This window comes from Carassius gibelio, chromosome B8 (assembly GCF_023724105.1).
Source record: "Carassius gibelio isolate Cgi1373 ecotype wild population from Czech Republic chromosome B8, carGib1.2-hapl.c, whole genome shotgun sequence".
NCBI lineage: Eukaryota > Metazoa > Chordata > Actinopteri > Cypriniformes > Cyprinidae > Carassius > Carassius gibelio.
Window position 1 is genome coordinate 11,743,288 of NC_068403.1, and position 23,380 is coordinate 11,766,667.

Below are 23,380 nucleotides of genomic sequence, written 5' to 3' on the forward strand. Positions count from 1 at the left end.
GGAATTAAAAGTCATTATTTATTCATGTTGTTTACTTGCTTTCTTTGGTAGAATAAAAAAGATTGTATTTTTGTCTATACATTGAAAGTAAGTGGGGGTCCAGTGTTGTTTTGGACCCTGCTGACTTTCATTGTATGGACAAAAGAATATGCTCAAGAATATCTTCTTTTGTGTCACGCAGAAAAAGAAAAATTATTTGACAGATTTAGAACAATATGATGTGAACTATGCCTTTTGAACAAGAAGTGTGCTTAATTATATTGAAAATGCACTTGTAGAGTACTTATAATAAATTAATATCTAATATAATTTCAAATTAAAAGCCACTTATGTGTATTTAAAGAAAATTATTCACGATTATTTATTAACAAACTTAGGTACACTTTTAAAAAGTGGACTGTAATGCCAAAATAAAGAATTAAATGTTTTAGTAATCTTTTGTCATGCTTTAAAAAAAAATTATTTACTAACATACTAAAACAAATGTAAAATACTTGATTATGATAAGTGTTATTTGATAAAAAATGTAAAGTTAATATTTTTAAATTCACTAATTTGCAAATGTGTCATTATAAATCAATTTAAATACATTACATACACGTTTCAATAGAAATGATAGAGAAGTACTGTATATAGTTTACCATAAATTCTTGCCAATATTCGACAGTAAACTTTAACCATGTTTCAGAGACAACATAATTATTCAATTACATATAAAGTTCTAAAGTGGGTCAAAAAAGCACTCTTGCATTTTAATACGCTAATTAACTAACAATACATTCAGTAAGCATATTATTTTAAGTGTATAAGTATATAAGTTCTCTTATGCTAAAACACTTCTTTTTCACAATGGATCCCTTTAAGTCTAGTATCTCCAGCATTATCATTGGGAACATTCTGGTACTTTCTGCAGACCGATCTATCAAACCTAAACTTCAAAGAGTTTTATGGACTGCCAGAGTAATGACTAAAACTGGCAAATAAGCCCTTTGGGTCCCCATTGTCCTGTTAACTATCTCGGTCTCACAGCTCATTGTGCTGAAACAGGCCCTCTTGTTTTTCTCATCTCCAGTGTTTCACTATCAGATAGAGGAGATGTCCTCTCTTCAGTCCGGTTGTCATGGTCACTGTCTTATTGTTGTGGCAGCTATTTGTGTCTCATGTTGTGTTCAAAGTGATTTGCAATTATTCCACCTTTCAAGGGGTTTTTAACAGCTGTGAATATTGAGAATATTGAGCATATAAAGCAGAGCGTTCCTTGAGAGGTCCCAGGCTCACCGTTCTGCTGTATGAACAAAACAATTATTAGTTATAGAAATAAATAGAAATACAGCTCATGTTTTCACTAAAGAGGAATGACCAGGGACTCTTTCTTTGAATTATAAGTGTTCTACTTATTCCTGTACCTTTTGAAAAAAAGGATTGTCATATTGTACCCGAATATTGATTGGACCCTGGCCAAATATTATGTTGGTTTCAAGGCGTTCTGCTACTAAACTAACAGGAGAAGGATCAATAAATCATCATGTAGTTTTACAGTTCTAAATATAGAGCATTGATTAGCTCCTCAAAATCTAAACATGCCTTGATGTATTGAGTATCTCATTTATGAACTGACAGTTGAGGAACTGAGGTCTGGCATATGCTAACTAGGTGGTACTAGTGAACTGAATCTAAAACATATGTAATGTTTAGGTGAAGCCATTGTGCATGAATTTGCATTTGATCCAGTGATACAATATTGCCGTTTTTATTGTGTTTTTAATCAAATAAATGCAGCCCTGATGAGCACAAGAGACTTCTTTCAAAACCAGATTGGGGTGAGTTTTAAAGTAGAATATATTGGTTTTCAGTGTATTTGATAGATATTTGAGACATAGAGCAGCGAATTTCTGATTCTGAAAGAAATCAGTTTTGGCCTTTTGGTCACAGTGAATGATGATTTAGGATTATGGGGCATAGGGTCAGATAGGTTGGTGGTACAGAAACATAAAAACATTAAGGTTGAAAATTAAGAGTATTGAATAGCTGTTTGATTTTGGGTTAAAATTATTTTCTGAGGATGCTTAACATGCTTTACACAATTAGGGCATGGATAAACAACTTTGCAGATTATTCTGGCCAAGACGCACCTGCAGGATAGGTCTGTATAGCCCACATGAACAACATAGCGCTCACTGAATCAACCATGTACCTTTCTCAACTTTATTTTTAGATGGACTATTGCAGACTGTTGAAAATTGCATAGAAACATAGAATAAGATTGACTTGTCTGTTTTGCAATATGCCTCAGGCGGTCAGTGTATGTATAGTGGGCGGCTCGGCTAGGGTGAGAGATTTGATTGATAGAATGTTGATCCCATCAACATGTCTTAGTTGTGTAAATCACATTGGGCTCCTATGGACAGTGCAGAGAACAGTGATTCAATATCTGCAATCTCTTTCTTGGCCTGTCTCGAAAAATCTAATCATCATAAAACAACTAAAGCTGAAAACTCCTGCAGCTGCAGGTTTAAAATAAAAGAATCCACCAAAACTTTCATTCATTAGCATAACCTGTGCTTAAAATTCAAGACGAGAAATTCCCATGTTGATGCCCTAACCTTTGACCTTCCTGACAATATACACTTACTCAGACTAACCCTTGGTCTTGACCCTCAGCATTTTAAAGCATAAGCAGCTAAATGAATGCAGTTTCGGCTAATTACTAAAGACAATACACTCTGAACTCCCCTTTATTTGCATATGATAATACAATTGTCTGAAGCTGAAGTAATAGCTCAATTAAAGCAAGACATATAAGACCTCCGTTTCTTGACAAGTTTAACTCATTACAGTTATCTAATTATTACAGGTTAGCCAAATGTCCAAATTGTTATTGAACCTGGAATGGCTTTGGCCGATGTCGTTGACCAAATACTATTTTGCGTCAGCATTTAAGGGTCTTTACATTGGAGGCTTAAATCATCAGTGTAAGGATTACACAGTAATCCCGTGTGAGTAAATACCCAGCCTGATACATACAGAACGTTATGAATAACTCACTCAGCAAAACTGCGCAACTGTTTTCTAAGAACTGCTAGGATTTCATGTTTTACAGCAAGTGAAATGACTGTCTGTCTGGTAGCTTTCCACACGCAGAATAAAGATTCTCAACTTGTGTGATTTTGTTCTTTTTCAGCATGAATTAAACACATAAAAGTGTTAAATAATACAATTGCATGCAATATATAGTTAAATGCATTGATCTGACAGATTATACAACAAATGTACCCCCCCCCCCCCAATATATCAGGTATAAGATCTTTAAATGCATACAGTAAATGACCTTATTACAGATGCTAAGAAATGTAACTTCCCCAAAATGCATTTCCAGTAATGGCAATAAAATGCAGAGCTGCTGGAAGCTGCTGAACATTTGCTGTTAAGGCTGGATTTGATATGCCGTACTGCTCTTTAATGACACTTATTTATCTCTTCATTTTCTATTTCCACACACACACCCCATTTATACTGGCACATTTTAAAACAGCTTTCCTCGATGATCACAGATGCTGTAAACCTTCCATGTCCCTCTTTCAGGAAATACGTCTTTTAAACTCTGCTTATCTGCGGTAGAAAGCAATACACATATAAGCCTGCTATTCTGTTGTTATTCTATTGTTTTTTATATTGAGCTAATTATATTTTCTTTCCCTTAGCCTCCGGCGTAAGCTTTGCACAAACCTTTTTGTATTTTTAGATTTTTATGAAGACATTATTTATTGTGTTTATTTAGCCGTTTTCTCGTGGGGACCGTTAGCTGGTCAACACAATGTTTGTGATAGGTTTAACTATCCTTGTGGGGACTGTTTGGGCCCCACAATGAAGGCAAAATGTGACACTTCATAACCTCTACTCAAGCTAGTGTTTTCCAGGAATGTATTTTTTTCATCAGGACTGTTTTCACAAAGCCCTTCTCTCAAATGCACCAGCTTAATGAGCTTTCCTGCTGCCTGACAGACTACAGACAGAGTTTTTATTCCTTTTCAGAGAGCTAAAGCCATTCCTGTGAAATAAACAGGAATTCAACCATTCAATGCCACTGCTGTCTCTTTCTTCTTATGGTAAATTGGAGTGGAAGATCAATCATCTTAACAACAAAAAAAAGAGTTTCTGTGTTCCACAAGGAAGAAAAATGTGGCATTACGCGCTCATGTAATTTGCAGGATATGGCTCTAGTGCTTCAGTAAACCCACTAGACACTGTATTAACCTTGGGATGAGAAACTGATCTCCCCCTTAGTGGAAAGTGCTGTGCGCTTTTCATAGCCCATATGCAGACTGATTTATCTCGGCGAGCAGAGATTGAGATAGAATTGGGTTCGGATGAACTCCTCTGAGGGAAACAGGGGGAAGGATGTCTGAAATGTTACATATTTTACTTTAAAATGACGTCACGGGTTTGTCAGCTAAAGCAGGACTGGCAGGTTGTTAGTCAGACGGAGGAGGAAAGGAGAGAGAGAGAGTAGGGGAGAGAGAAAGAGAAGCAGTGAGGGTGGATAGCGCGCACAGTGGTGATAACACTATCTATCTATCTATCTATCTATCCAAATGACTAGCGTCGCTTTCACGCTCTCCACTCATCACGCGCGTCCGTGAAGTGGTGTTTCATTCCTCACTTTACTTGGTTATTTTCGCGTCACTAATTTATCCGAGCTGTAAAAAGATTGCGAGAACTATCGAAGAGCTTCTTCAGCCAATGTAGGACATGGTTTTGCGCCACGGAAATCTCGATGTTTTATCTTGCGTTTTAGTCTGCGCTCGGTCTCATAACAATGTAGAGAAAGTGCGCGGTGACCGCGAGCGCAGCGCACGGGCGATGTTGACGCTGTCACCTTGCCGCCTGGTTCCCATTGCTTCTTGACTTTTTTTTTTCTTCCAGTGGAGTATAATCAAGACGAACTTGTGAATGTGAAAGAAGGCGGCAGTTGAGAAGCGACTGAGCCGTCCAGCTGCCCACGCTGCCGCTGGGTCGCTCTGCACATCCGTGCGCACTTCTGAGGAGAAAAACGGCGAGCAACTAAAAAGGGGACAAGACGCGTCCTTGTTTTTCGTGAATACTTCGCCCAGTCCTCGCTCTGGAGAGACGTGGAGCTATTTCAAGCTGTCGGTTTCTCGGGATATATAACATTAGAATGCTAGCATCCGTAACATTTGGAGTAAGGTGTCTAACTTAAGGTGACCATAACGCTCGAGCGTCGACGTTTGTTGGAACGCATAAATGGACGAATACCAGGAGGACTGATTCGGAATTGTTGTCTGGAAAAATGTGGCTGAAACGGTGTTTCACACGCAGGTAATAAATATCCCTTTTGAGATATCTCAGCTAAGAGCTGAATGCATTAAACGCACATTGCCAAAATCCTGTCATCTGTAAGAGTTTTGTGGCAAGTTGAAGCGCGAATGCTGTTTTCACTTCACTTGTTTTGAACGCGACGTCTTACTTAAATCCCACAGCTCTGAGTTGGTAATATTTCCTAGGAAACATTTTAAGTGATGCTGGTTTGTATGAAAACTATAGGGCTCGTAATTAACAAGATTGCGAATCGAGTTGAAGTTATTCGCGCAGTGCTCGCTAGGGGTCGCCAAATAACCGCGATGCGATAGCCAAAGACTTGACGCGCGCAAATTAGGTCGAGGATCAGCTAAACACACCCTCACATACCACACAGTACACCATGCCAGAATTTTCTGTGCGGTCAAGAAATCTATGCCATTTCATGAATCACATCTCTTTTGTGATGCTTTTCATATTTTTATCATAAGGTTCAGATGGTGTGCTATTGGTCAGTGGAAAGTCAGGTTAAGTCAGAATCAGAAGAGCTGTAATGGCCAGGGATTTATTTGTGATTAACAGGAGCTCTTAGCACTTACAGTACATACATAGCAAGCATAGGATTCAATTCAAAACAGACATTCATGTAACAAATCTTTATTATACTTTCCACGTGGACAAAAAGTCAGCCAAATGCTAAGAAATACACTATACAATCAAGAATTACAACATTTCATGAGTAAGAGCCATATAGAGGAAGCACTTTTCATTCAGATGTTCATTACTCTAGTCTCTAGTTACCTGGCACTGATGACCCTCATTCCAAAAAAGCACGGAAAACTGAGCAACTACAAGTTCAGTTATTTAAAGTGGCATGTTAAAGATGGGAATGATGATGGAGCCAGGCGAGCATCATTGTTCATTCTTTACCTGATGTAGGATGCTGCAACATCTTCCATTCACAGGTTCTTTAGAAGGTGTTCTTGCATGATCTGCTTCGACTTTTTTTTATTTTATTACTTTATAGAGCCATGTCATATGGTCCAGTGGCTGGATGAGAGTAGTCTTATAGTCAAGTTAATTAGTCAAGAAATTTACATAGTCAAGAATTTTTTTTTCTCAAAGTCAAACATGGATTGGTCTAATATCAGTTGCAAAAAAAAGCCTGATTACCCCTTGACTAACTGCTGGTTGGTCAGACTATAGTATGAAACTGGGTGTCCAACTATATGCAGTAAGCTTGGTAAGTTAGGCTTACTCAAAAATTCATGGAAGATCCTCATCGTTTTATGTTCTGAGACTAATGTAACTTAGAAATGTATCTTACCTCGTTTTTAATGGATTTTCTCTGTGCTGCTTTCATTTAAAGCATCAATAAGAAAAAAAGTTCAGGTAATATAGAATTTAATACGGTAGGGAACAAAACATTTGCGCAAAACTGTGAGCAATGGCAATTGGAGTTTAGCAGTGTGTTAGATAAGGAGAAAATTAAGTATGAAATTGCTGGTAAACCAGAGGAATTTTTTCACATCTAGATGAGCTGCTGCTAAAAACACAACTAAGTACTATAAATTTAGCCTCCCCATGCCTTATATATATATCTTCATTCTTTCTTCATTTTTAATTTTTTTGGTTTTACATTACACAGTGGCAATAAGGCACGTACATGCTTTGTTGCACTCCAGCAAGGTCTAAGGTGGATCGGCTGCCAAGTTAAGAGACAGCGGGGAATCTCCCATTCCTCAGTATTGCGTGTAGGCTGAATAGCTTTGATGAAGATCATTAGCTGCATCTCTTAATTGCTCCATCAACTACTTTAATATCTTCACATCAAGGTTATTCATCCTCTCATAGCTCCAATGTTCTCTCGAGAGCCTTGATTCTCCTGTGTACCTTGCAAAATTATGCTGATGCTCTCGTATTTAAAACAGCCTGGCGAATGGGTCCTCATATGCCAAAGACTGGGCATGTATCTCAGTGTCCAGTTCACTGACCTGGAAGCCGTTAGGAGAGTAAACAGAGATATGGGAATATGGGGAATATCAGCCCGTGTGCTGACCTGAACAGCAGCTGGTTCATTACGGGCTCTGTCACTGGAAAGAATTAGCTCGTCTCTGCTTTTACACAAGCCGTTGGGTAAATTTATTATATATATATATATATATATATATATATATATATCTTTTTTTTTTTTTAAATGTTTAAATGACTTAATTTGATAATTTTTTTTTTACATTTTCTTCTTCTCCCTGTCAGATGAGGTTCTGTAAGTGCACACTGTACAGCCGTCGATGTCTTAAATGGCAGCACACAACTATCTTATTACCATGTACACTGTAGCGTGTAATAGCAAGACACTTCTGTCATTTTTATACCACTTTTTTCTTGCCGGATGTAAGCTCGCTCGCACAGTAATGCATGCCTGGTTAGTGCGAGGAGTGCTTCTACTCTCCATTTGACACTCTTGATGGTCTGATATAATGACAGGACGATTTGATTGCGCACACCCCCACTTAAACTGTTGTGTAACAACATCTTCAAGGGATAAATAAGCCAGAAACAACTCTATACCACAGCTAATGGCACACATGTCAGTAAAGCTGAAGTATCTTAATCAGAAGAGTTTTTAAAATCCAGAAAAAGGCCTCAAAAAATTGAGTCTGAACAAAAAAGTTCTAAGATTTCAACCAGGGATAGTCTTTCTGAGGATCTGACTACATTGAAGGCATAAATAAATAGAAGTGAAACACCATGTTTAAAAAGTAGGACTTAACAAACTCTGGTTATGTAACTTTTGCCTTTTCATAGGGGGAATTGTCTGTATTAGCATACGTACATTCAAAGAGTTTCATCAAAGTCTTGATCGGAGTTAAGTTAAATATTATATAGCATCCTGAAAAAGTTATATGCATTTAACATACAGGCTCTCATATTCTCTGCATCATATTTGCAGAATGAAATCCAATGCTTGTTTCTTACTAATTTTGGGGCTATGATTAAAAAAATGGTGCCTGTTTTTCACTTACCTTTTTACAAAATATGTGCATTAAAGCTAATATATAATTTAAATTAACCAACATAATTAAATTAGGTGATATTACAACTTTTTTGCATATCAGCAAAATTTTAATGTTCAAGATGCAGGGATGTACAATTCATTTAAGAACCTTTCACATCCATTGCACAAAATGTTCTAGTGAAAAAGGCTCTTCAGATTATTAAAATGTTCTTTACTCTAAGCAAAAATGCTTCTTTGTGTTCACTAAAGGTTCTTTGTGGAACCCTAAATGGATGTTCTATGAAATCACTGAATGAACCCCATTTTAGAACCTATATTTTTAAGAGTTCACAGTCAGTGTTACTTGTCCAAGTTGAGTCACCATGGCAGCCGAGTGCCCTGTACCCCTCAGCACTGCCTGTCTGTCAGGGCAGAAGGGGCACACCTGAACCTCACACACACACACACACACACTCGCTCATGTAGCACCTTTGTTCAATCAATACCGCTTCTATAAAGCCTCAAATTTATCCGTCATGCCACAAGACCAACAGTGTCTGCTAGCCCTCCAGGGCCATGTCTCTCTCCCTCTCCTTTTTTTTTCCAACACACGTTTTGAAAATGTACAGTAAACACTTTTATATGAGTTTAAAAGGACTCTGAGGATTTCTCCAAACATCCAGGGGTGCGTTTCCCTAAACCATAGTTGCTAACTAAGTTTGCAATTAAACTAAGTAAGCAATTTTGTTGGTTGCAATGCAATTTCCCATTGCCAACCATGTTCCTTACAGGTTAGCAACTATGGTTTTGGGAAACGCACCCCAGGACGTCTAGCTTTGCCCGAGAGGAAGTGAATGCCTCTAACTAATAAAACTGCACATTTAGTAAAGAAGAAGCGTGGTTTCTGTTGTTTAAGCTTGCATGTACTGCACGCGCGCATGCTTTATTGAGCCTGTGGGTCGTGTACACGGTTGTGCTGAGGGATTTTAGTAATGAGTCTTTAAATGCCTGTGGCTGTTGAGGCTCTGTTATCTGCAAACTTTTAGTTTGGAAGATCCCTGCTGTACAGATGCAATACAGATCTTTTCATCCATAATAACAGCTGATCCTCTCCTCCGAGCAATGTTCTGTATTAGACACAGCTAAAGAGTCGGTTGGTGTGTGTGTGTTTACTTTTTTGTTGTTGTTTACTGTGATAAAGTCCCACTTGACTGTACTTACTTGACCTACTATAACACACACACACATGTATATAAGTCTTCCAGCATTGGACACAGTCTATTATTGTCCTTTACGAAAAGGACAGCAAACAGTTTCTTGTTTATTTCAAAGGCAGTTTAAACCAGTTTACCCTGGCTCAACTGAACCCTGATGAGGGATTGGATGTTTTTACTGGATCATTTGTGTATAAATGACTAAGTGGGGGCATTAACGTTCATTTTCACCAGAACATTTGTTTGACAAACCATAAAATTGCATCTGAAAATATTCTAGTCTTTACTATTGAATACGAAATGTGTTTAGATTCTGAACAAATCTTCATATCTTTCACAAATCAATTTATAAGCCTTAAAAAATCAGTTTATTGCACAGTTCCACTTATTCTTCACATTTATTTGAGAGGCGATCTCCATTTCAACCAATTTAATCCGCTCGATGGCTTCATTCTGCCAATCAGCATAATTATTGGATTAAAATTTGGATCATTCCTCAGGTTGCTGTTTGGCACTCGCTGTAATATTTGTTGGATCTGATCTGAGCATTGTCTTGGCATTTTGGATTTAATGGGAGTAAACAGAATGTAGAAATATGACATTTCACAATTCAGCCAAACAGCTGTCCTGGGGGAGATGCTGGTGGCATCAGTCCATTATTCATCCACTCAAGAGGAAAGAAAACCATTAAATTTATTACGATCAAATTATGTCATAATTTTCCCACTAATCTGCTCTTGTGAATCTGCTAGCAGCAGAGGTGGCAGCTAACTGGAATGGCTCAGAAACTTGATATACCACTGTTTATTTATTAGGTGTCATTTTGTCCAAAACAGCTATTGTTGCCAAATAAATTCAAAATGTTTAATGCGAATACAATTTTTACCACATTAACACTAGAAAGAATGCTATTTAATCAATTTTAAACAGTATTTACAACATCAGTGTTTAACTACATTCTTTGAATTTACTAAAATATATGTATATATGAAAAATCTCAGTCTCCAGTGATCATTGTTTTGATTGATAATACAAATAATGGGTTTAAGATTCAGCAAAATTAAACAAATTAACATGATTTTTATTACTAAAGTTTATGTTACAAGCAGTAACAGACTACTATTTTGGCTTTTTTTTCAAATTTATTTGATTAAATCATCACAAATTTGTGATTTCTTTCTGTCACCCAGTCCTAGTTTGAGTAAGTTAAAACTTTGTCCCCAGACCCATAGTCTTTGAGTTGAGTTTCTGGTCCGTGTTTTTGCCTGTGATAATGACTTGCGCTCGAGTTCCCATAACACCGCATCAGAGCAAGCAGACAGGGGAACTTTAGCTTACATGCTAATTACAAGTCTCAGATAGTTTAGAAATGTAATTGGACAGTGTAATTGCTAACTATGCATGACAGCAATATGGACACCAGGGACACATAAACTGCCATGTAGAGTTCTGGAAGCTAACTGGATGCTTTACATACACTGACTTATTGAGGTCAAGCAGGGATCGTTTATTTAGCGTGACGAGGCATTAATTTGTGCTGAAATGCAATATATTATATTACTCCAAACATGGGCCTCTGTTGGTACAGGAACTAACAGAACAGATAGAATTTGCAGCGCTCTGTGCACCAGTGAATCCTATGAGTCCATATCAGCTGGTACGCAGAGTTGTTTGCATAGCCATTCACTTTAAGAGACTTTGCACGCAGAGGGTATGGATATACCAATAAAGCCATCCTTTCACATTGAACACATAGCAAACAGAGGGAAATCTGGCTGGATAAATGCACTCTGCCATGGCTTGGGTGAAATTTACTGTAAGAACCACATCGAAAGAGATCCATGATTTTATTTATTTATTTTTTGGGATAGGTTAATGGTGCGTAAATGAAATGTTGATTATGCTGGTGTTTGTGGAAAACATACCTTTGTATTTACTACCATAATAGAAGTATATATCATAAGCTTGATTATACTGATGTTAAGGGAAATATATATATTTAGTAGTGTATACCATTATATATATACTAATTAGTAGTATACTGTATATTATATGATATAATCATTATCATTTTTATGTTTTTTTTTTATTTGTCTCTTATACACCAAAGCTGCATTTTTTAAATAAAAAATACAGTAAATATAGTTATATTGTAAAATATATTAACAATTGATTTTTCTTTTGTTTTGTTTGTATTTTAATATATTTTTAAATGTAACTTATACCTGTAATAGCAAAGCAGGATTTTCAGCAGCCATACCCTTTGTCTTCAGTATCACATGATCCTTCAGAAATACATTTAAATATGCTGATTTGATGCTTAATTATTCATAATGGTTCTCATTATTATCAGCATTGAAGACATTTTTACTGCTTTATATTTTTGTCGAAACCATGGTGCATAATTTTGTAATTATCTGATGAATAGAATGTTTAAAAAAATGAAGGATAAATAAGATATTGTTAAGAAAAATTTTTACATTATCAACATTATAAACAGTAGTACTTTTGCAATACAGTGAAAGTAAACACTGTGCTGAAACTCAATCAGAACTGGCAAGTCAAAATGAATTGAGAGAACTTGTGTTGAAGCTTATGATGTGCCTGTGGAGATATGATTGACATCACATTTGATTGGACATGAACAGTAATGACAAAGTGGTATAGCGTTTGGCAGATAGCAGTAGTAGTGGAGTGTGATGGAGAGAAAATAGATGAGTCTGGCCCAGAGGCTGGCCAAGAAGCATGCAGAGTCGTCTGATGGACACTTTTGAGGTAAAAATAGCCAGCTCAGGGGGTGAGTCGGAGTTTGACTTGCTTTGATCCAGCACTTACTGATTTTCCATACTCAGAACCTTTAAAAGGTCCTAAATGTTGTAATGAATCTCACCCCTTTGAAACTTTGAGACTTGAGTTGTGACCTTGAAACTAGACAGCATTTCAGGCAAGATTCAGCTTCAGTGAAGGTTCCAGCCCCCCACGGCCCTCTCCACACTGTCCCATAATTGCCTTCAATAAGGACCTTTCTGCTGAAATATGATTTCATCAATCCGGCTTTATGCTTAGTTAACCAATTAATTTTCTACTGAAGACTTCAATATGAGGAAGATTTGAACATCCTCATGTGGGCAAAACTAAATATTTTCTCTCTAAGAAAAGAAGACGGTGGTATTTATTCACAGAGCTCACATTTTGATCAGCAGTTGGCTGTGAGTGGGTAACACTAACCACATTCCTGAGAGTTTGCCAGACACAGGGACAGGGAACATTCCAGAAAGCCATCCTTCCTGAAAAATGAGTTCAATACCTTGATATCTGAGGCTTTGAGCTGTATGCATGGATGCAGTATGACGTTGCGTTGTGCATCATGATTTCTGCTGTTTTTGGAATGGAAGTCCGTTTTATTTACTCCATTTTCCTGCAGTTATGTAATACAGCATACCCAACATGAATCATTTATCTATCAGATCAGAAGACAGATTCTGTTATGCTACAAAAAAAAAGGCTTAAGATCTACTAGCATGAGGTTATTTTAATAATATTATATATAGCATTATTTACAAAAATATTATTACTGAAATAATGTACCACATTAAAGAAATATATGTACATATATATATAATTAACATTAAAATGAAAAGCCACAATTAGAACTATTACGGCACTGAGAAACAATATCATTAAAATCACCTTCACAAGCTTTTTTTATCCAGTTGATGAAAAATAAAAATGTTTACAGATTACAGATTACATTATAATCCATCCCGCTTTAAAGAGTTAGAGTAGCAGACAAATAACTCGGCTTCATGTTTAGAATAAGCAGAACTTTATTTTGAATTAGTGTGCTAATACAGTTAATGTTTATTTATCAGCATTCCTGGTGTGAATGGGCTTTGGTGTGGGGGTCAGAGCTGAAGAGTATTCTGGGTAACATAAGAACACAGAGGGTGAATATTGTGCATGATTATTTTCTGAGTTGCATGCTGTTTCATCTGTGTGTAATTTATGTATTAATGAATTTTCGGCTATACCAAGTCATAAATTGCTTTGACCATCAAATCACATTGGCATAAGGGCACATTATACACATACACACACACATACACATACACATTCATCATCTCAAAATACACTCCGCTTCATTTATGTTTATTGGTTTTTGTGTCACTGTTTTCTTGTTGATCTGATGTTAGTAATCTCGTTTTACAGATCTGCTTAGGGAAGCTCTCTCTCTTTCTCCCTCTCTTGCGCTGTTGCTTAATTAGTGCCTTGTCTTCACTGCTCCATATGTGTGTAGTGTTAGCCTCATGAAGTGTAATGGCAGGATTAATCTTGGCTTGAGCGTGCACAGACAGCGCAGAAGAAAATGGAGTCCAGCACTGCTCATAATCTGCTGTTTGCTCCTCCGGACAGGCGTTTTGCTCAGACGCTTGAGCCAGAACCGACCTTCAGGCTTTAAAGTGCAGTGGTGTTGACCTGTCTCCTCCAACCATTATTATTCTGGGCCACTCTGCCTTAAAGGTACAAACTCTTATTAAAGGCAGTGAAAAGAACAAGCCAATGTTTCTTATCTATTGCGAATCCTTTTTGGCTATCTCTCTTATTCTCTTTCTCTAGGGTGACATTCGGGAGTCCTGACCAGCATTTGATTCAAAGAAACAAAAGAAGTAGTTTCTTTAGTACAATAAAAGACAAAGAAACAGACAGAAAAAGTTACATAAAGCTATAAATGCACAGTTACTTTGTAGATTTGCGGACTTTTGTAAAACTGGGGGTGGTAATTTTTTTTTATGTTTATAAAAAATGAAATCTCATGCACACAAAGGCTGCATTTCTGTGATTAAAATGCAGTAAAAACAGTAATGAAATATTATGACAGTAGATATAGCCATTTTTATACTAGTTATGGCAAAGTTGAACTTTCAGCAATTATTTTTTCAAAGTGTTTTTCAAAAAAAATAAATATATATATATATATATATATATATATATACTGTATATATTGTATTGTAGGACTGCAAAACGATTAATATTATTATATTGCCCTATTATATTGTATATTATATTATTATTATTATTATTATTATTAATGTAGAAAACATGCTTAATGTCTTCGTGGAAATGTCTTTTTTTTTTGGATTCTTTGATAAATAAACGTTTAATAGAAATAATCAAATCAAATAATAAAATGTAATAATTACTAACCCCAAAACTTTATGAATGGTGTAATGTAGGTTCTTTTTATTCCTATTCATAAAGTGGCGCAGGCATTTTCCATTCTTTTAGATGGTGCTCTGTCACTGCTTGCTGTTTGGCCACCCTCAGAAAAGCCTGTGGGCATCTTGGGCAGGTTACAGGTGATGTCCTGACTCCTGTGCAGGTGAGACAGTGTGTTTCCTGTCTTGCTCTCACGCACTCGTGCCTGCGTACATGAGCCGACCTCATAGTGCAGCCGAGCTGAAAAGCATAGATTATTAATAGAGCAGATATAGCCTGTGGTTTCAGGACTAAAATAATACAAACGTTGATGCTTGTCATTTAGAATTACACTGAGCCACTGAGCATTAAAGAGGCCAGTTATATAGACAGGTACGCAGTGATCCGGGCTAAGCAAGGACATGTGGGCTGTCCATTCAATTTTCTGATAAATCCACAAAAACCACATTTATTTCATTATTTTTTATAGGTCTTTTCCCATCAACTTTGTTTGGAGATGTCATTGTCTGTATTATTCCTGTCAGGCACTAAAAAAATCCATCCTTTACTCTGCCTGAGTCCAAGGGTGATAACTAAAAGCAAACTTGAAACTCTTAAGAGAGGGATGAGGCCAATGCATTGGAGGTCAGCATTTATCTGTTTTCCATCAGACTGCTTTTGGAAAAAGCAAATATACATGTCAGATTAAGAGAGGAACGGTTGATGTTATTGTCTCTCTGTTTCTTTCTTTGTATCTAATTCTCTGGATTTGCATTTAAGGTGCTTCCGTCCAGTCAAATGAATAGGCATGTTTGATCACGTAGAGTTGCCCCTGGAGCAGAAAATGCATGAGGGAGAGAAAGACAGAGAGAAAGCAAAAGTACCCTCACTGAGCTATTCATGAGCTTCTTCTATCGCAATGCAAATGAGAGGTTTCTTGTATCTGTTGAGTCCTATTTTAGGTGTGCGAAAAGCAGCATGGAGACTTGCTCTGGGAGATACTCGAGTAGCTACACAACCCGGGAAAGGTGGACTGAATGGACTGGAAGTGTGTTTGTGTGTGTGTTTGGGCACATGTATGCATGTGTGTACAGTGCTAAGCGTTTGGAGGATCTGGTTTGAGGGCTGCTTGACCCTCTCTGTTCACACTTACACTCTTTTGAGCCACAAGCCATGATGCTGATCAGAAATCTCTCACACTGTAAAAATACCGCATGATGGCTTATGATGGTTTCAAAGTTTTGTTCTCCTTTAAAATAAGTGCTATATTCAAAGTGCAATAAATAGTGTACATTATACTTTATATTGCATTACTTTATTAATTTAGCAGTTGCTTTTATCTAAATGACTTGCATATAAGGAGCACCACAAACAAGTTTTCATAAGTGGCATCAGTATTTGCAGTCTACAAGTACCAAGTTTGAAGTGAAAGATTCGATTAGTACACAAGCTGAAATGCAGAGAAGAAGAGAAAGAAAGAAAGAAAGTTGTTATTACATAAAGTTCATTTGTTTATGTGTGTGCTAACATATGAACTTTCTTCAGCTGCTTCTTGAAGGTTGCGGTGGTCTGAACAGTTCAGGTAGAAGTTTGCTGTTTGTTCAGAGGAACAGAGAGAGTGAAGTTTCTTGAAAGCTTTATTGTGAAGCAGCTAGCAGGCAACACTCATTCACTTACAGTAAACCAGAAACCAAACTAAAGTCCCTTTCTAGGGTGAGATCAAGTAAGTAGCTACTTAAGGTGAAAAGAACATTTGATTACTTAGTAGTGTACCATAAAACTTAAACCTAACCTTGAATTTATAAGCTGATGAAATTTGTTAAAGGCCAAACCTCAGAACCCTAATCCCAAATTCTGATTGGTTAATTTGAATTGTGTCGATCAAAGAACAGATTTTACTTGGCTAAATCATGATAAGATGTAAGTACAGTAACAAAATGTGGTAGGTTAGTTGGGTAATGTAGATAATCTGCTGTCTTACGTTGTTGACCGTGACTACGAAGTTTTGAAAGTCACACTGAAGGTACACTTTGCAGCACCCTCAGACTTACTTACTTAAAAAGGAGAGAAGAGGCTCAAAATAAGTCTCAGATAAGCTGTTTCTCTACTTTTACCATCTTTGCTGAGCTACGATTGACATTATGAACTGTGATGATTCCCCACCCATGCCTTGTCCTGACATTTCTTCCCACTGTTGTGCTGTTGTGACTGCAGTCAGAAGCTGTGGCGCTGTCCAAGGTGCTGAAGAGAGGCCTGCTGCTCATTTGATTTGAGTCTCAGCTCCAGACAGACTCAACTGTCTAGCATGTCTCTGAAACAACTCAAGGAGATGTTCACTGTAATACCAGAGACTTTTGGGACCTTTATGTTTTACTTCTGCAGGTACTGCACCTTTTTGTTGATTTATAAATCTGTGTTTGGAGACATTGTAACACTGTTACACTGAAGAGCTCAGGCATGTTTTTGAAAAACTGTGAAGATAATCTCACTGATTTGCAGTTCTACCTAAGACCTGTCAGCAGATTAATGTGTGAAATCTTTCCTATAGTGAGTTAATGGAAGGGCTTTGCAATGACGTCACATCTCTCCCAACGAGAGAGCAGGGATTTGTCCTTTTCCTTGGCTAAGCCTCATTACACACTCTCACATACGCAGACACCCCTGTCATGTCTCTCCAGCCTGCTTCTGATGCTTCTATATCTGTATAATTACTAGGAGATCCTCCCTGAATAGCTTTCCACTGGCCATTTCTAAGGCAGACTAGTAAGGCTGTCCAGATAAATTTTTATTTTATTTTATTTTTCATTCATGTGTATTTTATTTTTTTGTACTTTAATTTAATTTAATACTATTATTTAATTCATATATTTTATTTAATTGTGTACTTTATTTTATTAAAAATTTAGCATTATTTTAAATTTTATTTAATAAACTGTAATTTTATTTTTTTACAACTAAGCTTTATTTGCCTGGTGTTTTTAATGTGTCTTTTTCATTTAATTTAATTTATATTATATTTTATTTCATTTCTTAACAACAGATGATGGATTGTTATTATTATTATTATTATTTTTATTTTATTTTTTCAATAGCATTTAATTTTTGCTGTGTTAGTGAGAGTTGTGAAATTTCACTCACATAGATTGGCATTCTGAAATCTTATAATCATTACAGGCCTTTTGTCTTTTAGTTGTCTTTCTGTCTCTCACTCTGAGGCATTGTGTGTGTGTGTATGTGTATTTGTGTTGAGAGGGCGTATGTGTGAAGAGGGAGTCATGTTCTGTCATCTTTGTGGCAGGGATATGAAATGTCAGTGCAAGGCTGTTGGAGATATCTCCCCCACAGTCACAACACACACTCACACACACACACACACACACACACACACACAGCTGAGCTCTCCAGTGGTTGAAACACACACACACACACACACACACACACACACACGATAACATGTAGATCAGAGCTTGTGAAACAGCCTTTTACATCCCAGTGATCCAGCAGGAAGCATATTCTGATGCAGTGCTCTTATATGCTCATGTGCTAACAGACCAATTCATAGCCTGTTCATTACTGCTAGTCTCTAAATATGAAATGTGAAATCCTTCCAGTTCATTTATAAACCATATATGAAAGACGAGGGCAGTTGTTTTCAATGATGGTATGTTTTACAGTGTAGTCTAATTAGTATTGATATTCACTTATTAATCTATATTTGGAATGAGAAACATTCTCTGCTTATATTTTATGCTTTTATGCAAGGTTTAATAATAATTACTTTCAGTCAGACAGAAGTACATATGACTTTACATTTATTAGTCCCAGGGCTTGAAAACGAAAAAAAAAAAAAAAAAAAAAAAAAATCAATCTGTTCACTCCGAGCAGAATCGATATGTTAACGTTTCTGTTATGCATTCCTCTGATATTATTACCGTTCCGATACTTGTTCAGGTGAAAGAAATACCAGTTAATAACGTTATTTTGAAACAACAATATTCTTTGCCTATATTTGCCTAATAATAATAATAATAATAATAATAATATAATAATAATTAAGTATAGCATTTTGTTTACTTAAAAGTAAAAGGAAAAAATAGAGATCTAACGCTCAGTCAATACAGTATCATCTTCTCTATGTAGATTTTGGCCAAATGTAAGCTACTTAAAAAAAAAAAAAAAAATCTATCACCACTCTAAAGACATCGAAGTATTTTTAAGATATTTAAAAATGTTTGCTGCATTGTTAAAAAAAAAAAAAAAGTTGCGGCTCACATCACATTTTATTAGCCCTTATTACTTTCTGAAATAACGAAGGCTAAAATGTCTGTAGGCTAAAGCAAAATGTTTACAAACTTTATAAAAACAGTTATTAGTTTCCCTCCAAAACAAATCCTCTAAAGTTTAGGCTTTGAAAACGTCAATCCAGTCGGTTAGGAAAAATAACCGTAATTAACATCCCTAGTCAGTAATGTCACAGTGCAAAGAATATAGAATAATTGTTACTGGATAATAAGTAACTCTGTATATGCTTCCGAAAGTCGGTCTCCAAATTTCATTCTAAGAATTATTTTGAGTTTAATGAAAACTGTTCAGGTTCCGGGAAATTTGAAAAGCTCCGCTAGTTTGTTTTAATTCCCCTCACTCCACAACAGATCTTTTCTATTAACAGTATTTAGAAAAGAACAAGAATTACAAATATAAGAAGCTATAGCAATATTATAGACAAACCAAAACTAATTAATTTAGGCTAAAACTAAACTGAAACCAACGTTGGGTCTCTCATTCAACACAAAATCAAATGTTTCCATATTTGCGATGTATTTGAATGCCAAATGATTATAAAAATAGCCTAGCTATGTTTACAGTGTTTATTATAGCCTATTGTTTGTAGACATTTTTTGTCTCAATTATTTTTGAATTAAATCTTTTTTTTTTCTCTAAAAAAACTTATATAATTTATTTATATATAAACAGTATATATGTACACAAATATATATAAGTAGCATATTTTAACCATTCAGCAAACCTTTTTAAATATTTTGATAATTGACTGAAAATAAATAAATGACTTTTTAAACTGATTGATTATTAATCAGTCAAAATTAGCTGATAGTTTGCTACATTCATGCAAACTCATGTTGACTGTGAATGAATCAGCAGAGCTTGTACGAGCTTTTGTCATTGTTGAATCTTTCTCAGACGTTTCCAAATGTCGAAATTGGTTAGCGCATCTATCTGTGCATGATGATGTCCAATGTCCCCGTGAGCGGAGCTTCTCAAAGTTGGGAATAATCAAGAGCTGCGGTCCTCAGTTGGGCAGGAAAGGCTAAGCATGCTGGCTCTTGAGTGTCAAATGCACATGCACCAATGCAGAGAAATCAGGGCCAATTTGGACTTAATCCGGCCCTGAAGGCAGTGCATTGCCATTGAGACTTGCCTGTGATGAGTTCACAGCTGAGCGAACCATTTCACTCCTTGGCTTCAGCGTCACATTTGCATCTGCCGTACTGCTGGAATTCGTGATTGGTTGACAGCAAATTTCAAATATTAAATGGAACAATAAAATAACGTTATTGACCGGTTAATGGCCATTTCAAATCTTCTGTTAGGAACTATACAATTTGATTTCGTTTCTGGTTCTGGTTCTGTTCCTGTCAAAATTTTGTTTGTTTCCGGTTTCTGTTCTTTTAACCGGTTCAGAGCCCTGATTAGTCCCATCTGTACTAATAAATTGGCATTTCTCCATCATTTACAGCTAAATTAGAGTGTTGCTATGGGACTGTTTTTGAGTAATTCATTCACCATCATGCAAAATTTATATTTTACATACAAATACTTATGATTATTAATTCAGTTGCCTTTGAAAAAAATCAGTGGATGTTTTATATATACAGGATATCTTATGGTATCTTATTGGTCATAAGTTATACAACAGTAAAGTTATCTTATAAAATAGATTAGTATGTAATATTTGTAAATACAGATAAGTCTACCTGTCCAATTACATTTTCATTATTTTCACTCTGCTTAGGATAAACCAAGTGACTGATCCAAGGACTCAGTCGGCTGTATGAGGATCAGACTGACTCAGATATAAGCTACCCGCTTATCCAAAATGCAGGCATGGAATCCATATTTATTTGCAACACTTCTCTGAAGTGTAATTCAGCTGAAAAATCGGCCCATGAGTCATATGTCAGTGAGCATTTGGCTTGCCGTCAGAAATCATTCTGGTCTGGTTTTTTGTGTTTCGTCTTGTGTCTAGAGAGTATGTGTGATGATTAGTAATGGAACAAATGAGATCACGACACTTGATTGTCTTGTGTGAAGAAAATCACTTATTGGATGTTAAGACAGCTGAGTAACTAGTACTGGATGTTCCTGAATTTTCCACCAGCCATATGCTCATCTACCAAAACCTCCCATCTCATTAATAGTAACCTGGGACAGTGCTTACCGTAATCCCTCTGGATATATACTGGGCTTGCATGTGTATTTAGACCATTATTATATGATATTCCTTCGTAACCTGTAGTGCAAAAGTAACAGAGATATTTAAGATTCTGCACTATTTCTTGGTTGCTAATCAAGTTTAACATTGATCAGACAGTCAGATGTGCTGGAACTCAAGATGCTCTTTGGGTCATTTCAAATCATGCTGAAGAATATTATCATAAGGATGAAATTTTGCTTGAAAATTGTTTAATGAAGAAACAAATTCATCTACTTCTTGGGTGGCCTGATGGTGAGTAAAGTTTTAGCAAATTTTTCGGTGAGCTGTTCCTTTAATGTTAATGTTTAGTGTTGGATCAGTAAAACATTACCCTGTGGAATTATGTAATATTAATATAGCTTTGTCAGTATTATTTGTTGTACATTGTGATGTGTTAGTACTGACATCTAGTCCTGAGAGGGGCAGTAAATGGGTGGAGTCAAATAAGACCTGTCCCATCCAGCAACACTAATCAGAACAGACTGAGCTACATATTAAATCCAAGTGTTAGGACAGAGAAGAAGAGAGAAAGAAAAAAAGAAGGGAAAGTTCAAGTGGTCAAAAGAATGTGCTCTCTTCTCTGTGTAATGGTTAATACACCCCTTTTATTGTGTTTCCCCCCCCATAATTCATTGCATTATCAAATAAGAAGTGTCTGTAACCTTTAGTTTTAGCACTATGGGGAAAAAAGGTGCTTCTATAGTTTCCGGTAAGACAGAGGCAAACATGCAATTCTGTTTGGTTTGTGCTTAAACTATTTGCCAGTATGTAAACTTCATTTAGTATACTGTATATTATTCAACAATCTTTATATCTCATGCCTCTTAATAAAATAATCTATTTTAATATGTTGAAATACTGTTACAAACAGTTGAAAATGATGGGGCTGTGAGTAAACTTGTGCTGAATATCATTAAAGGTATCCAGCATGTATTTTGCAGCATCTGACTAGAAGTACTGTAGCTATCTGATGTGTTACGAAGATGACCTTAAAGGACTTTGGAGAAACTTCTGATCAGTTAATTCGGTGTTATTACCTTTACTTTTAACAGAGCGGATATGAGCGAGATATGAGGAAAAATGAGATGGTCTTCTCATTTTCTTTCAGGCTTTTTCAGATAGCATATTTTCCATTTAACATTTTAGGAACACCCGAGCTGCTACTTTTAACTTGCTTGTGTCAGGAAATGTGTTCTTTTAGCGCCTTTGATTTATTAAATAAAAATATATTTCCTCCCATTATCATGAATATGGATGAGAAAATAAATTCTATATTCCCTCTGAGTCTACTGTATATTTGTGCTGCTGGTAGATCTAAGCAACTAAGCACAAATCTTTTGCAAGCTTGCAAACATAGTGAACATCAGCCTTATGAATATTCCAAAGGAAAATCTTCTTTATTCATCTACTTTATTCCTGTCTTTGTCCCTTGTAGTTTTAATTTATAGCATTTCTTTATGTATTTTTATTTTTTAATTTATTTACTCATTTTCAGTGTCTTGCAAATATACAGAATGAAAATCCGTTGAATAAACAAAAGAAAATACTGTAATTCGCCAGTTGGCCAGTATCTTCATTAAGAACTTGTTGAACTGTAAGACAGGATATGTTTATATTCATAATGCAATTAAATCAGTCACAAGTTGATGAAATATCACCACAAATTTAGAGAACATTCATATGAATGGCTAGTAATCGGAAGAGGTTTGCCTATGTCATCTTAATTGGCTTGAGTGGCAAAAAAAGCTCATTTTGAACCTGAAAGTGTCTGTTTGTAGTCTGTGAATTCAAACTGGATATTTAAAAAATCTAAATATAAACAAGACCTTTGCTTTGTGGCCGACGTGTTGAATTACAATGCAGAATCTAAATGGGCTGCATCATGCTGAAGTGACCCGAATCGTAGCTGATGCGTTAAAAGAAAAGAGCAGGGAGGGGTTGTTCATGCAAAGCTGTCCTCAATGTTTCTCACTCTCATTCACACCCTGTCTTGTGCGACCCTTAATTTAGCCCTCATTAATATCACAGCAGCCTCCTTGAATTCACAATGTAGTCACCTAATTTCATCAACAGCCAGCAGATGGATGATCATTAATTGCACAACATTGGTTCCAATACGTCTCCTTAAGTAAATACAATGATCCTGACAGGAATTACTTTCTA

At 36.2% G+C, this 23,380-nt stretch overlaps 1 protein-coding gene across 1 annotated transcript in view; it reads left to right on the top strand.

Annotated features, from left to right (window-relative positions):
• The first annotated feature begins 4,494 nt into the window (after positions 1–4,494).
• The window catches only part of ajap1 (adherens junctions associated protein 1), a 46,087-nt gene continuing 27,201 nt past the window's right edge, over positions 4,495–23,380 (top strand). Inside the window, exon 1 of the mRNA XM_052562604.1 lies at positions 4,495–5,337. Coding sequence (XP_052418564.1) covers positions 5,309–5,337 — 29 coding nt within the window. The 5' untranslated portion in view covers positions 4,495–5,308. The remainder of the gene's footprint in view (positions 5,338–23,380) is intronic.